The sequence below is a fragment of the Geotrypetes seraphini genome, chromosome 7 (assembly GCF_902459505.1).
Source record: "Geotrypetes seraphini chromosome 7, aGeoSer1.1, whole genome shotgun sequence".
NCBI classification, from domain to species: Eukaryota; Metazoa; Chordata; class Amphibia; order Gymnophiona; family Dermophiidae; genus Geotrypetes; species Geotrypetes seraphini.
Genome location: NC_047090.1, coordinates 19,922,795 through 19,939,627, shown reverse-complemented (window position 1 = coordinate 19,939,627; position 16,833 = coordinate 19,922,795). Strand labels below are relative to the sequence as shown.

General features: G+C 45.0%; 1 protein-coding gene across 2 annotated transcripts in view; it reads right to left on the bottom strand.

The window, feature by feature from the left end:
* Positions 1-16,833, bottom strand: part of DUSP16 (dual specificity phosphatase 16) — a 138,697-nt gene that overhangs the window by 32,593 nt on the left and 89,271 nt on the right. For both annotated transcript variants that reach the window (XM_033952204.1, XM_033952203.1), the window contains one exon: positions 14,304-14,445. In XM_033952204.1, the coding sequence (XP_033808095.1) occupies positions 14,304-14,445 (142 nt within the window). The remainder of the gene's footprint in view (positions 1-14,303; positions 14,446-16,833) is intronic.

Below are 16,833 nucleotides of genomic sequence, written 5' to 3'. Positions count from 1 at the left end.
TCTGCATACAATGCTTCACAGAAACAGTGACACATGTCTCCTAAAGCAATAAATAAATAGAAATTTTTTTCTACCTTTGTCTTCTGTGGTTTCTCCTTTCCTCATCTTCTTGTAACTCTCTTCCTTCCATTCACTGTCTGCCGTCTCTCTTCCCCTATATGGCATCTTCTCTCCTTCTATGCCCCTTCCAGAAACTGTATGCCTCCCCCTTCCATCTCTCCTTTCACCCCATTGGTCTGGCATCTCTCTCCTCCCTTCCCTCTCCCACACCTCTCCTCATAGTCTGGTATCTCCCCTTCCCTGATTCTCTGGCATCTCTCTCCTTTCCTTTTCTTCCATCTTTCGCTCCCCCTCCATGCTCTCACATCTCCCCCTTCCTTTTCCCTTAGACTGGCATACCTTCCTCCTATGCTCCAAGCCCTGGCATCTCCTTTAATTCCCTCCCTCATCTTCCTTCTCCCTCCAGCTGGGTACCGCAACACTCTTCCCTGCAGCTCTGCACTTCCCCACAATTGCCATGCTTCGGTTCCTCTTCTTCCTTCCTTCCTCCCCCCCCCCCCCCCGCGGGACCCTGCGGCACCATCAACTCTTACTCCCTCTAATGTCGGCCCTGCAGCTCCAGACTTCCTCGCACCTTCTCCCCTCCCCCTTTGGATCGCTATTATTTTAAATGTTATAGCCGCGGAGCTGTATCCATCAGTGGAGATGTCTAACCTCGGCCTGCCCCGGAACTCTTACTGCAACAGTGACTTCCTGTTCCTGCCTAGACGGGCGGCTGCTGCAGTAAGAGTTCCGGGGCAGGCCGAGGTTAGACATCTCCACTGATGGATACAGCTCCGCGGCTATAACATTTAAAATAATAGCGATCCAAAGGGGGAGGGGAGAAGGTGCGAGGAAGTCTGGAGCTGCAGGGCCGACATTAGAGGGAGTAAGAGTTGATGGTGCCGCAGGGTCCCGCGGGGGGGGGGGGGAGGAAGGAAGGAAGAAGAGGAACCGAAGCATGGCAATTGTGGGGAAGTGCAATCCCCCCAGTGCGTCCCCTTACCTTACCGACGCGTGTGTGCGCTGTGAAGAGAAACTTTGCGCTGCGATGTAATATTTTGTGCGTGAGCGCAGGCCAACGCAGCTTAGCGGGAACACTGATCTTGACACATTGTAAATGAATGGTCGGGTGATGATGGAGTAATTGTGGTGAGTGCTAGGATAATTTTTAACATATTTAAATATTTAATCTAATATGTTTTTTACTTTTCTAGGAAAACGATCCTTGATAAAGCACTGAATACGTGAAACATGTTGGATCCGAGTTTCCCCGATCATAAAAACTGAGATAACTCATAAGCCTTTAGTACATATATAAAAGTATATGACTAGTAGTACTTTAAGGCACTTTTTAAGCACTTTGAAACTATTGCACTTTAAAAACTGCACTTTAAATATTGAAATCCGATTAGGATAAAAAAGTGGGCCAGTGAGGAGACAAGTCAAGCTTATTGCTATGATATATATTTGAGCGATGAGTGGTGTTTCTGAGGTCCGAAGCTTCAGTAAAGTTATGAAATTTATAGCTATTAAGAGTGGTTGAATCATATATTACAACATATAATATATGCATACATTGCAACTCCCACTAACTACACAACCTATAAATGCCATGGATGGTGGATGTATAAGTAGATAGCATTTTGTTGGGATATATATTATGTATAAAGGCATACCAAAATGTGCTATTATCAGAGTGTAAAATCTGCTTTAGGCACACAAAATGCTTTACATTCTGGGGATCAGTCTATGAGCCTATTTTATAATGGTAGTGCTGTTTCTACCTCTGTTTGCAGCACTGGCTTTGGAAAGTTGGCATGGGTGATCAGGGCCGCCATCAGAAATTTCTGGGCCCCTTACTGAGCAATCCTATTGGGCCCCCCCCGACCCTCCCCTTCTTCCATGGGCCGAATACACACATACTATTCTCTGTCGCCGCATTCTTTGACCAAAAGATTTGTAAGCCTGCAACCACGTCAAGGTAGACTCTTTCAGCAGGGCCCTAACCTAACCTAAACTAAACTAATCTATACCTATCTATTCTAAACTAACATATGTCTAATACTGAACTAATAACAAACTAACAAACATCTGCATAATAAATAACTAATAAATAATAGTGCTAGTAGCTATAATTCACTTTTGAATGTAAAATCTCAGTTAAGGATTTCTTTTGACCTTTGTAGGCCAGAAGTAGATCACAATTGCACAATATTTTTTGTAACAAGTATTAAATGTGTTTTTATAAATACTGTAAGCTTAATAAATATATCAGAAAAAACTACACATCTGAGCGCATATCTGAACATACACATCTGTATGATCCCATCCTCCTCAGCTTGCCTATAGCTGCATCATGCATGTTAAAAATGTACGATATGTTGATATGTGCACCTTCATTCCTTCCCATCCATCCTCCTCAGCCTGTCCTTACACATCCACAGCTGCATGTTAATGATGATGTATATGTTATGATGATAAATAAGTGCATATGAGCACATCATTAACATGCAGCTATAGATGAATATATAATTATGAGTGTGCACCTCTTCCTTCCCATCCTCCTCAGCATGTCACATACAGCATGTTACATTACACAGACTTTGTGTAATGTAACATGCTGTATGTGACGTGCTAAGGAGGATGGGAAGGAAGAGGTGCACACTCATAACATCATTATATATTCATGAATCAATCTGATAATCGTCACCACCAGGCTGTGTGTGTTATGAGATGGAGGAAAAAAGGTGCATGGGATGGAGGAAGAAAGGTGCATGTTTAAATTGCGTGGGGACAGAAATCCCACCCGTCCCCGTGAGGACTCCCCTCCGTCCCCACCCGTCCCCGCGAGGAATCCCCTCCGTCCCCACCCATCCCTATAAACTACAGAAATAGTTATTTCATTTAATTATGCTACTGAATTAAAGGCTCTGGTAGAAACCCATTTAAAAATAAGCAAAAAGACTTTATTAATTTGGAAATATTAATTGGGAAGAATACATACTTTGTAAACGGGTTTCTACCAGAGCCTCTAATGTTTATTTTTTATCAACACAACTAATATACTACTTTATCCTGAAGCAAAAAAAAAAAAAATAATAATTTTTTTCCTACCTTTGTTGCCTGGTTTCTGCTTTCCTCATGTTCTCATTTAATTCCTTCCATCCACTGTCTCTCTTCTTTTTGCGTCTTCCATTTGCTCTGTTACTGTGCCTCCACCTTTCTCCCCCCTCCCAAATTGGTCTGGCACCCATCTTCTTCCCTCCGCTCTCCCCATAGTCTGGCATCTCTGTCTTCTTCCCTGCCAGTGTCTTCTCCCCACTCTCTCTTCCCCATTTCCTTTCAGTGCCCTTCTCCCCCCCATCTTCCCCATGTCCTGTCAGCATCCTTCTCCCCCCTCTGTCTTCCACATTTGCTTTCAGTGTCCTTCTCCCCCCCTGTCTTCCCCATGTCCTTTCAGCATCCTTCTCCTCCTCTGTCTTCCCCATGTCCTTTCAGGGTCCTTCTCCCCCCCTCTGTCTTCCCCATGTGCTTTCAGCGTCCTTCTCCCCCATGTCCTTTCAGTGTCCTTCTCCACCCCTTTGTCTTCCCCAGTGTTTTCAGCGGCTTTCTCCCCCCTCAGTTTTACCCATTTCCCTTAAGCATCTTTTCTTTTCCACTCCACCTTTCCTCCCTTTCTCCCTCCCTGCCCCTTACCTTTGTGGCGCTTCCCCACCCGACCGACAACAGAACAGGCCCGGTCGGACAAACCTCCCTGCCCTGTAGCCGCAAATCTAAATTACCTTCTTACAGCAGCTGGAGTATTGAAGCTGCTGTAAGAAGGTAATTTAGATTCGCTGCTACAGGACAGGGAGGTTTGTCGGCCGGGCCTGTTGTCGGTCGGTTGGGGGAAGCGCCACAAGGCTAAGGGGACCTGACCGGCTGTGCACACTCCCCACCATGGCTGCACCGGGCGGACCGCCCCCCCCCCCCTTCAGTACACGACTGCCTTTTCCCTAACTGCCCTGCCGCAAGCAGCCGACCGGAAGTCTTCCCGATGTCAGCGCTGATGTCGGAGGAAGGGAGGGCTTTGCTTAAGCCCTCCCTCCGACGTCAGCGCTGACATCGGGAAAACTTCCGTTCGGCTGTGTGCTGCGGCAGGGCAGGTAAGGAGAAGGAGAGGAGACTATGCTTGCGACCCTGGGGGAGCCCGGGCCCCCTGTCAGCTCCGGGCCCCTGAATGCAGGACTGGTAGTACTGCCCTGATGGCGGCCCTATGGGTGATGCTGCTGGACCACCGCATGAATGGTGGTTGGTGAGTAGCACTCATTTATCTAATCTTATACTTCTATCCCTCCTTTTCAGCCCCATAGTGATGTAAAAACATACAGAAATACAAATATAATTTCTTAAATATAAGCTCAACATTTTAAAAGGCAAGTAATACAAAATAATGCCCTCCAAAAGTTAGGCTCTAGACATGCTCTTCTCCCTTAAATTGCTAATATACTGTATTGCGGTACTTGAGAGAGTCCAAAGGAGAGCAACGAAACTGGTAAGAGGGCTGGAACACTGCCCATACGCCGAGAGGTTGGACAGGCTGGGGCTCTTCTCTCTGTGAAAAAGGAGGCTCAGGGGTGATATGATAGAGACCTTCAAGATCATGAGAGGCATAGAGAGGGTGGATAGGGACAGATTCTTCAGGCTGAAGGGGACAACAGGTACGAGGGGGCATTCGGAGAAACTGAAGGGAGATAGGTTCAAAACGAATGCAAGGAAGTTTTTCTTCACCCAAAGGGTCGTGGACACTTGGAATGCGCTACCGGAGGAAGTGATCGGGCAGAGTACGGTACAGGGATTCAAACAGAGACTGGACAGATTCCTGGGGGATAAAGGGATCGTGGGATACTGAGAAAGTATAGAAACCCAACCAGGTCGTGCATGTGCAAGACCGGAGGGCTAGGACTTCGATGGGAAGATAGGACTCATCAGGAAACCAAGGTGGCATGGGGGCCCCTTCTGGTGATTTAGACAGGTCATGACCTGTTTGGGCCGCCGCGGGAGCGGACTGCTGGGCGAGATGGACCTATGGTCTGACCCGGCGGAGGCACTGCTTATGTTCTTATGTATTTGAATAGTATCTTTATTTGTTTCAATTAGCCTTCCTCAATTAACATTCTTAAGCAAAGAGACTTCCGTGCCCCTGGTGACATGGTGGTCTGCTGAAATTTTTTTTTGTTTCTGTCTCTGTTTTTCACCACCCTTTTAACTTGCAAAGGAGTTCCAATTTCTCTCTTTTAATGTTCTGATTGTATGCAATGCTTCTGTCGTTTTTTGTACTGTAAACCTCATTGCTGTTTATACATGAAATGGTATCTACGAGGAAGTGGGTGGTAGAGTGATGAGTACTTCCTCACTGAGGGCGCAGTTTAGCTGCCTAACAGCAGCGTGCACTAAATTGCCACAGCTGGTCCTGAGTCAGAGGGAAGGAAGCGTAAATGAAAGTGTAGAACCGGTGAAGCCCCAAAGCAAGGGGCTTCTCAGGGTGAGACCCTGAGGTAAGGCAAATGGTCTCTGGAAGGAGAGGTCCTGAGGATAAGGATCCTTCCAATGTGTCTTGTTGGCTGCAGTATCTGGGGAAGGTTTGTGGAAGTGGAGTGGCCTTCAGTAGACATTGCTACCCTGAGTGTGTGTGTGAAGAAAAGGTTCTATAAAGGTAGGAGAAGTTCCCTGGAACCTAAGTTAAGAGCTTTTGAGAAGTGACTGCTTAACCTGCAAGAGCTGTGTCTGGGACAAGCTACAGGGGGGGGCCCTGATTCATGAGGGAAAAGCAGTACAGAGTGAAGTGTGAAATCTGTCAGGGACAAAGTACAAAGAGTTGAGAGACTTTATTGAGAGTCAGTGGCGTAGCAAGAGTGAGAGATGCCCAAGGTGGTGGTGCCCCTCCCCGCCCTCTTCTTCACCCCCATCCCCGTTCGCCGTGTGCATGTGCCTCTTCCCTTCCCCCCCGTACCTGTTTAACATTCCCGGCACAAGCAGCAATACCAACCTGCTGCTCGTACCAGTGTCAGCTCTTCCTCCATCATCACTTCCTAGACGCAGGTCCAGGAAGTGACACCAGAGGAAGAGCTGATGCTGGCGTGAGTAGCAAGTTGGGGTGCTGCTTGCACCGCGAACGTTAAAGAGGCACGAGGGAAGGAAAGGAGCATGCGCGTGTGGTGGTGGGGGGGGGAAGGAGGACAGGTGCTGGCGCCCCCACCAAGATGGCGCCCAGGGTGGACCCCCCCCTTACTACGTCACTGAGAGTGTAGAATATGTGAAGAAACAAGCCTGTTTATTTTCCTTTTGTGCATAAATAAAGCCTTTTCTTGTGACCTTTTCACTAACCACTGTGTATTTTATGAGGAGTCCAGTCCTTCTGTTCACTCATTTAATCACTTAGATATATAAGAACATAAGAAGTGCCTCTGCTGGGTCAGACCAGAGGTCCATCGTGCCCAGCAGTCCGCTCGTGCGGCGGCCCAACAGGTCCAGGATCTGTGTGGTAGTCCTCTATCTATACCCCTCTTTCCCCTTTTCCTTCAGAAAATTGTCCAATCCCTTCTTGAACCCTAATACCGTACTCTGTCCCATTACACCCTCTGGAAGCTCATTCCAGGTGTCCACCACCCGCTGGGTGAAGAAAAATTTCCTAGCATTGGTTTTGAATCTTAAATAGATGGAGTTACAGTAGTCTAGTATGAAGCAAAATAAACCATCATGTCATAAAGCATGTTTTACATGCAGAAAATAATGTACTCAAATGTGTGAACAGTGCGAGTCCAAATATCGAGAGAGAGAATGAAATAAAAGCTTTGTTAATTAAATAGGAATTTGACTCTATAAACCTCAGATTTATACAGATATTACAGGCAGAGAATGTATTTGTCTGCATTTGTGCATGTTCATCTCAGCTGTGGAGTGTAAGAGTAGCACAATAGCTAGCACAATAGGCTCAGAACCAGGGGAACCGAGTTTGAATTCCACTGTGGCTGCATGTGACCTTGGGTAAGTCACTTAGGGGCCCTTTTACTAAGGCGCGCTAGCTGTTTTAGCACGCGCTAAATGCTAATGTGTCCATTAAATTCTATGGATGCATTTAGCGCAGATTAAAACGGCTAGCGCGCCTTAGTAAAAGGACCTCTTAATTCTGTATTGCTCCAAGTACCGAATTTAAGATTGTGAGCTCACATGGGAGAGCAAAATTAGAGTACCTGGTTGCAGCTAGCACAGATATATAATTTTCTGTTCCACTGCAAAAACTGTTCTGGAGAATTGTATTTAACAAACTCTCTATGTGAGCACATCTATATTATAGCTTTTTTTTTTTTTTCTGAAAGCTCATTATCTAGGAAAGAGACTCATTGTCCCTAGGCCATATTCCATTATTTTGTGAAAAAAAACCCCAATATAATCTGGAATTTTTGCAGCACAAAGATATGAGCCAGCACCTTTGCCCCATCATGCCTTGCTCAGAGCTATTCATATGGAGAAGCAATAATGGAAGATCAGCAGCAGTGCGCCTCTCTTGCTCCCAGCATTTCTGGCAGTAGTGGTATGCTCAGCGGAAAAGATGCCAATAGACCACAATTTTCTGAAAATGAGACGGTGGGTGTTGTGAAAAATATACAAACAGTAATTCATTCATGAATCCATAGGAGCTAACATTTCAAAATAATTGGGGGTGTTCAACTCACTACAAATTATCAAGTCCATATAAAGGAAATTAAAGCATGGTGTGTTGTGAACACAACTGACCAGGGTATCCTTAAATGAAAGGCACAGCAGGTGGTGCCACACAGGGAGGACTTGTGGGTAAAAGAAATGCTATGGGTCGCACTGCAAGTCTGACCAGTCTCTCTTCCTTCCCAACCCCAATTCATCGCTTACTCCCATAGCATATATACCATACTCATCCTATGCCTTCCAGAGTCTAGCTATACAACCCATATTCACCCTCTCCCAGCCAGTCCTCAATAGTCCCTCTTCCCTAACAAACCTGTGCACACCATATACATTTTTTCTTAGACCATCTCTATGTCTTTCTCAGTCTCTCCCTGCCTTAATGGCTTCTTCCTCCTCTCATCTTCTTATTCTGCTTTTCCCCCCCTTCAATACATTTGACTTTTATTTTAGGGTAGGATGCTTAATATCAACCCCCCACCCCCACCCCATACCTACTCCAACCCTCCATTCTATACTTCTCTGCTCTCTACTTCCTCCTGATTTGACCTGCCTTACCCCTTACTAATTCCTTCCCCCATTGCGTTCCCTCTCACTCTACCTTGGTCAGTGCCCCTCCCCTGAAAGCTAGGCACATCCAACACTCATACTTCCTAAGCAGATTCATTGTATATTTCAGAATTTTTATTCCTATCCTTCCTGGCAAGAAACATATTTCTACTCACCCTTCCCAGAGCCCCAAACACCATTCATATCTAGAACTCACAGATTGAAATAGAATAGCCGTTCCATATTGAGAAGGGCCCTATGAGTTGCACAATCACCTGCATGCACCAACCTTGGAAACTCAGCAATCAGTTGCTCCAAACACCCTAGGGCAGGACTGTCCAATTCCGGTCCTCGAGATCTACTGGCAGGCCAGGTTTTCAGGATATCCACAATGAATATGCTTGAGAGAGATTTACCTGCACTGCCTTCTTGGTATGCAAATCTCTCTCATGCATATTCATTGTGGATATCCTGAAAACCTGGCCTGCCAGTAGATCTCGAGGGCCAGAATTGGGCAGCCCTGCCCTAGGGTCACATTTAAAAACCTATAGATAAAGGCCAAACGGCTCAAGCAGTCTGCCCATCCATAGCATCTACTATTTCTTTCCCCAAGAGATCCCACATGCCTGTCCCACACTTTCTTGAATTCAGATACAGTCTTTGTCTCCACCACCTCTACCGGGAGACTACTCCACACATCTACCACCCTTTCTGTAAAAAAGTATTTCCTTAGATTACTCCTGAGCCTATCACTTCTTAACTTCATCTTATGCCCACTCATTTCGGAGCTTTTTTTCAGTTGAAAAAAGATTTGTCTCGTGCATTTATGCCATGTAGGTATTTAAACATCTCTACCATATGCTTGTTGCAGATTTCTGGGTCTCGCTGTGTCTTGGATGCAGCAAGACCCGGAAACCTTTAACAAGCACAATGCCAGCTGTGGAAACTCTGAGAGAACATCTCTATTATATCTCCCCTGTCCCTCCTTTACTCCAAAGTATACATATTGAGATCTTTAAGTCTATTCCCAGAATGTTGGGTATTATTAAGAAGGGTATTACGACCAGAACGAGAGAAGTCATCCTGCTGTTGTATCGGGCAATGGTGCACCCGCACCTGGAGTACTGTGTTCAGTATTGGTCACCGTACCTTAAGAAGGATATGTCAATACTTGAGAGGGTCCAGAGGAGAGCGACACGAATGATTAAGGGCATGGAAAACCTTTCATACACTGAAAGATTGGAGAGATTGGGGCTCTTCTCCCTGGAAAAGCGGAGACTCAGAGGAGACATGATAGAGACCTAGAGATCATGAAGGGCATAGAGAGAGTAGAGAGGGACAGATTTTTCAAACTTTCAAAACATAAAAGAACAAGAGGGCATTTGGAAAAGTTGGAAGGAGACAGATTCAAAACGAATGCTAGGAAGTTTTTCTTTACCCAGCGTGTGGTGGACACCTGGAATGCGCTTCCAGAGGACGTAATAGGACAGAGTACGGTGCTGGAGTTCAAGAAAGGATTGGACAATAAAAATAGAAAAACATCACCATGGCCTCCAGCGCCACCACTCCTCACAATTGGGAATCCCTTTCGATTGATAGATGGGTGGGACTCAGGACTCCCCCATAGTTCCTTCACTAGCCTCAGGCTATATATATATATTGTGACAGGGAAACTCCTGTCACTGGTTTAAAACCTGCTTTAAACCCTGCCACCAAATCAAATGTGCCTATTCCTAAGCCAAGGAAGCTGCCCATTAAGTCTTTTCCCAGTGCTAGGATCAGGCAGGAAGGACAGAATGGAGAAGAGGTGGCAGAGAAGGGCAGAATACCTGTTCTAGGGCACTATAATCCCTTTTATAACTCAGTGGGCAATTCTCTAGCTAAACCTCTGGTGAGGAGAGCTGTCCCAGTAAGGGTTAAGGAAAGGGGTGAAGCTGACAGGCAGAACTGACCTAGAGCAGGAGTGAAAGCCAGCCTGCAGAATAAATCAAGGACAGCTGAGAACCCCCACAAGCAATCAGGAACTTGGAGGGAAGGGCATGCCTCCCAGAGCAGGGAATGGAAGGCTAAGAAACTCCCTGACACACAGCACTGGCAGATTAACCAAACCTTGCTTTCTAATCAGAAGCTAAGTGAAAGGAGCAGGGCTTTCCAAAGGCTGCTTCAGAGGATAGCCTGTATCCAGCCTCAGAGAGCGAGGAATCTCTCATGGAGGTAGAGGGAAGTATCTCTGAGAGAAATAACATGGACTGCAGTCCTGAAGCCTTAGACTATAGGTCTGAATGCAGCATGAATCTGCAAGGTACTGTGTGGGGCAGGGAAATGAAAGTTTGTGCTTTAACAATGGTCTAACGTATTTAAAAGAAACAGTTCTGTCCTTAGGAAGGACTGTATAATGATTGAGTGTTGGAGGTGTGAATGTGAGGTTTGGCTAGTAGCAGAAATTAAACCAGAATCCCTGTATGCAAGCCAAGCATAGTGAGTGGGGGATGAGTAATGCTAACTAACCTTGAAGGGAGAAGTAAAGCCTGGAGTGGATTCAGTGACCTGACATTGCAAAACCCTGATAGTGGGAACTTTGGGAGGGGAATCTTAGACCATTAAAACAATGGGTGGATGGCTCTCAGCCCCTGCCTCAAAATAAAGCGGGTGGTGGGGGTATATAGAACTCAGGAGGTCAGGTGGGGAAAACTTCCTGAAGCAACCAAAGGTGTAATACAATAGTTGTTCCAAGTCCAAGGAGGGGACAGCTGAACTTTGATTTGGGGTTCTTGAAACCCAAAGGCTGCCCAGAACTGTGAAAGCCTGGCAGCAGCACTAGAGAAAGAGAAATCCTGTTTAAAAGGAAATAAGTTTTGTTTTATTTTCCTCTCTCCTGAAAGAAGCAGGGACTTGCTATAAAAGAGAAGTTTTGTTTATAATAAATTTTTTCTAAGCCTCATCAGCTGGTGGGGCTGCCTTAGAACCAGTGCCTTTGAACTGGGTACTAAAACTTAGAACTGGCAATTATTTGTGGAGTTTTTTTTTTCTGCTGTGTTTATCCCAGAGTGGCCCTCGAAAGAGCTCTAATACTTGAGCCTGTGGCGGGATATATATTCTGGGATGGGATGACAGTATATATAAATTAGTGGCCACTGAGAAGTCTGTAGAAGCAGGATTATATGAATCCTGGACTTTTGGAAGTGGGGATCCACATGAATTATGTGCCTCCTTACAAAAGGTGAAAATCTCAAAAGGAAGAGAGTGAGAAGGGATTTCTAGACAAGGATGGATGATTTTATCAGCATGGAGGAAGTTGCATGAAGCTATACATGAGTTACAATTGAAATTAGGAGAGCTGGAAAATAAAAAATGTAAACAACAGAATGCCATTACATTGCTACAATGTCAGAATAAATTGGTAATGGATAAGATGGACACCTATCAAAATGTAGCAGAAAAGGCAGCTGTGCGATGCGCACGATATAAATACAGGGAATGGAGGGGGAAAGTGAGTGCCAGAAAAGTTAGAACCTTACTTTCCCATCAGATGATTGGGATCCAGACAAATGGGATGGGGATATTTGGGATTCAAATTTTAATACCAATGAGGAGGATATATGTGTTGAAGGAGAGCAGGCAGAAAGTTTAGAAGCAAAGCCTGTGAGGAGACGAAGATTACAGGGAAATCTGCAGACAGGAGAAAATCTGACTAGAAATGATGTTATGGAGGACTTTACTCAACAGGAAGTCATAGATATTATGGCACGCTTTACACAGTGGCCAGGATAACCACTAATACAATGGGTAATTCGGGTGCAGGAACTGGGTGCAGCAGGGATTATGTTGGATGCCACAGATGCTCCCAAATTTGTTCAAATTAGTCAAAAAGCAGCAGTACAAGATGCATTACGGGAGGATCCCGATCCTACAAATTACAACCAATGGTCTTTATTAGAGGTAATTGGTAAGGGTGTCATGAGGCGATATCCACTTGAATCTGATTGGCCCTCAAATGATAAAATTTGGTATACATTAAAAGATGCACAAAGGAGAATTAAGGAGGAGGTTATGAAGGTAGCCTTAGTAATAGGTCACGCTGACACATATAAGAACATAAGAAATGGCTTCGCCGGATCAGACTCTAGGTCCATCCAGTCCGGCGACCCGCACCCGCGGAGGCCAAGCTAGGTGTTCTCTGCTGAGAAACCTTTTACAGTATCCATGAGAAATAAAATTATCAGGTATGCTGCACCGGCATATAAACAGGTAATTATGACTTTGTTGATCAATCAAACAGACAGGACTATTTTGGAAGTCTTGGACGCGGTCCGACAGTTAGGAGATCTGGGGGACTGGGGACCTCAAAATACTTTTGATAAAAAGAGTGAAGGAGAACCCAATTCAAATAGGGCTAATCGGGTGCCTCGGAGGGATATGTTTTTGGCCTTATTAAAAGATGGGGTAAAAAGGAAGAAATAAATGGGAAAGATACAGGGACGTTAATTAAATGGGCAAAAGGATGCAGAGAGGTGACAGAGAAAGTTAAACAGAAGATTGTAAACTTCCCTTCTCCCCAAAGTAAAAAACAAACTCAGGCCTTTATTAGCCTTTTTGGATTCTGGAGGCAACATATTTCACATCTGGCGAGACATATGGTGTAGACTGGACAATAAAAGAGTAGAAATATTGCTAAGTGACCTATATAATGTATAAAGTTTTGTTAGATAGCATAAGGAAGTTGTACTCCAAGTGATTTTGAAAATGTGTCTTTTACCTCAAAACCTAACATTGTGAACCACTGTACCTTCACTTAAACCTCTCTTGTATTTTTTATAGATTAAAGTGTTCCTGCTTGCATTCTCTTATGATTATGTGACAGAGCCCAGAAATGGAAGAAGATAGAAAGGAGACCGGCAAAACTATAGAGCAATTAACTTAAGGGTTTTTTTTCTCTCTCTCTTTCTTTTAGAAGCGTGGAGGGGCATAATCAAAAAAAGCGTCTAAGTCCCCTTTTGGCCTAAGTCCCTAAACGTTCAAGCCCTCTTGCCCCGTTGAAGCCGCGACCTCCCCGACTCGATTGGGCCAGGAGGGAGCCAACCCCTCCTGGCCCAGGCGACCCCCCCCTACACCCCGACACGTTCGTGCCAGGAGGGAGCCCAACCCCTCTTGGCCCAGGCGACCCCCCTACACCCCGACACGTTCGGACCAGGAGGGAGCCCAACCCCTCCTGGCCCAGGCGACCCCCCTACACATTCGGGCCAGGAGGGATCCCAGGCCCTCCTTCCCTCGACGAACCCCCCTTCCCCCAACGTCCGCCCCCCCCAGAACCCCCGATCGGCCCCCCCAGCCGACTCGCAACCCCCCCCAGCAGCACCTCTCCTTCTCCCTCTCCAGGGTTTTCCAGGCCTACATTTCCGGCGCCTACCTTTGGTGTGAATTGCACCTCCATAGGTGCTTTACAGAACCTAACACCACTTCCAATGGCATTAGGCAGAGGTGTGATTTCAGTGCTGATTTTTTTGGCCCTTGTAGGCACCTTGAAAATCTGTGAAAAGCATAGTTTAAATGGCATTTTTAATTGAGCTTGGGCGCCTACCAGTGCATAAAAAAATAGTGTCGTTTAGAGAATCCAGGCCATAATGTAGTTGATTAATCATTACGTAAGATAAGTCTTCTGAATTTCTATTATATGAAACTACACAGAAATAATATACAGTGGTGCCTCGCATAACGAACGCCTCGCACAGCGAACGCTGCACACAACGAACTTCATGTCTTGATTCATACAACGAACTTCGTTTCACACAACGAAGTCGCCCGAGCTTCCACGATCGCTGCCGATGTATTGAATCCTTCCGCGCAGGCACTGCAGGCAGTCATTAGTCACTGCGCTTAACGCGTTTCACATAACGAACTTTTCGCATAACAAACTTGCTCCTGGAATGAATTAAGTTCGTTGTGTGAGGCACCACTGTATAAAACATTTAAATGTATCCCTCCCTTCTGATTCAGGGTTTGGACTGACTTACCTGATAATAGGTGTACAGAGCAGAATCTCTTCTCCAGCTTTCCCAGCAGCACAGCAAGAAAACACTCAGAGGATAGTGAGGAAACATCCTGAGAACTCTGATCATATACCACCACCTGCTGCAGTTCACAGTCAATCTCCACCTGAAAAATATAGCAACCAGAAACAGTGAACTAAGAAATAGCTGGCCAGCACTAGGGAACTCACTTCCATTTTATTTAAGAGAAGAGAATTTCATCACTAACCCAGTCCCCCTCACCCCCCTTTTACAAAACCATAGCACAGTTTTTAGTGCCGGCCACTGCGGTAACAGCTCTGACGCTCATTGAATTTCTATGAGTGTCGGAGCTGTTCCAGCCACAGCTGGTGCTAAAAATCACATTACAGTTTTGTAAAATTGTGTGAGTGGGGGGTAATTTTAATAGATATTTTTAACAAGTGCACAGGCTATTTGGGTGAGGATGGCAGATAGACAGGCATAATTTGTGTTATATTTTGTGTCATATTTATTTTTGTTATATTAATTATAATAAAAAAAAACTATTGATGTCTTATTTATACTTTCTATTGATTTTTTTCTGATTTTTAAATTGATATGCAATATATTTTATAATTGTATTGTATATTGGTTGTAAACTGCTTTAGTAATTTTCTTTCAAAAGCAAGTCAAGCAAATAAACCAAACTGATTTCATGTTATCGACACCTCTTGTGACTTATAGCAATGATCTGATACAACTGAATACCATGAAAAGTGTGTTAAACTCACACATAAAATCACTAAAAAAAATATGTTGGGGTATCACTGGTCAACAAGCATTTTGCTACTGGAGTTCTGTCACCTATACCTTAACAAGGGCCACGTGCTGACTCTAAATATGAAAACAGTTTTCATCTATCACATCCTGTTTGTAAGTTATGCATCAGTTTGTGATTATATTGTTTTCGTCAATAATGCTACCATGAAGCATCGATATTTTACTGTTTCTCTAACATAATATTGCATTTTAGGACAGCTCATCGATCACATATACCAGTAATTTGAAAGTTTATACTAAAAAGTGATTCTGCTGCTTTTACCACCTGTGAATTTTCATATTTTGTTTGTTTTTGACTAAGATGTTATAATTATTAAGAACAGAAGAGGTTGTGATAACCATCCTAATAATTTCTGTTATGTTTGCGGACAATTTACTGTCCAGCAGATTTCAAAGTGCTTACAAGCATTATTTTTGGCTGTACAGTTGGCGAACAAGATAAAGCGGTGGCACCTTATGCTTGCTACACTGTCTGCTATTCTGGATTAACACAGTGGCTGAATGGGAAACGGAAGATGCCTTTCGCAGTACCCATGCTGTGGCGTGAACCAACAAATCGTCACTCAGACTGTTATTTTTGCATGACCAAAATTGCTGGATTCACAAAGAAGCATAAATCAAAAATTGTGTATCCTGATTGCCTGTCAGCAATTAAACTTGTTCCTCATGACTCGGAGAATCCAGTTCCAATTCCTTCTTCCACATCTTCAACGAAACTGGTAAGAGGGCTGGAACACTGCCCATACGCCGAGAGGTTGGATAGGCTGGGGCTCTTCTCTCTGGAAAAGAGGAGGCTCAGGGGAGATATGATAGAGACCTTCAAGATCATGAGGGGCATAGAGAGGGTGGATAGGGACAGATTCTTCAGGCTGAAGGGGTCAACAGGCACGAGAGGGCATTCGGAGAAACTGAAGGGAGATAGGTTCAGAACAAATGCAAGGAAGTTTTTTTTCACCCAAAGGGTCGTGGACACTTGGAATGCGCTACCAGAGGAAGTGATAAGGCAGAGTACGGTACAAGGGTTCAAACAGGGATTGGACGGATTCCTGAGGGATAGGGGGATCGTGGGATACTGAGAGAGGTTCTGGGATGTAACACAGGTATAGAAAGCTAACCAGGAAATAAGTATAGAAATCCAACCAGGTCGTGGATGTGCAAGACCGGAGGGTTAGGACTTCAATGGGAAGATAGGACTCAATGGGAAACCAAGGTGGCAAGGGGGCCCCTTCTGGTGACTCAGACAGGCCGTGACCTGTTCGGGCCGCCGCGGGAGCGGACTGCTGGGCGGGATGGACCTATGGTCTGACCCGGCGGAGGCACTGCTTATGTTCTTATGTTCTTATCTGCAGCACAATATGACGAAAGTTGAGATGAAGAGTGCCTCTGCTGCTGCGGAGGAGTTGTATGAACCTGAAGTGGGTAAATATATTCTATGGGGCTCATAATCGAAAGTGAAAAACGTCCAAAAAAAACGGCTTAAGTTGGCACTTGGATGAACATTGTCAAACTACGTCCAAGTGCCAATAATAAAACCGGGTTTTAGACGTATTTAAAAATGACCTAGGCCTTCACAGTGCCGCTGAAATACCAGAGCTAAACGGGGCATTTCAGGAGGAGTGTCGAGGGTGGGACGTGGGCCAGCTTAGACTTAGTCATACTGCATGTATAACCGAACGTTTTATAACACAACATAGACGAAACTTGGACGTTGTGA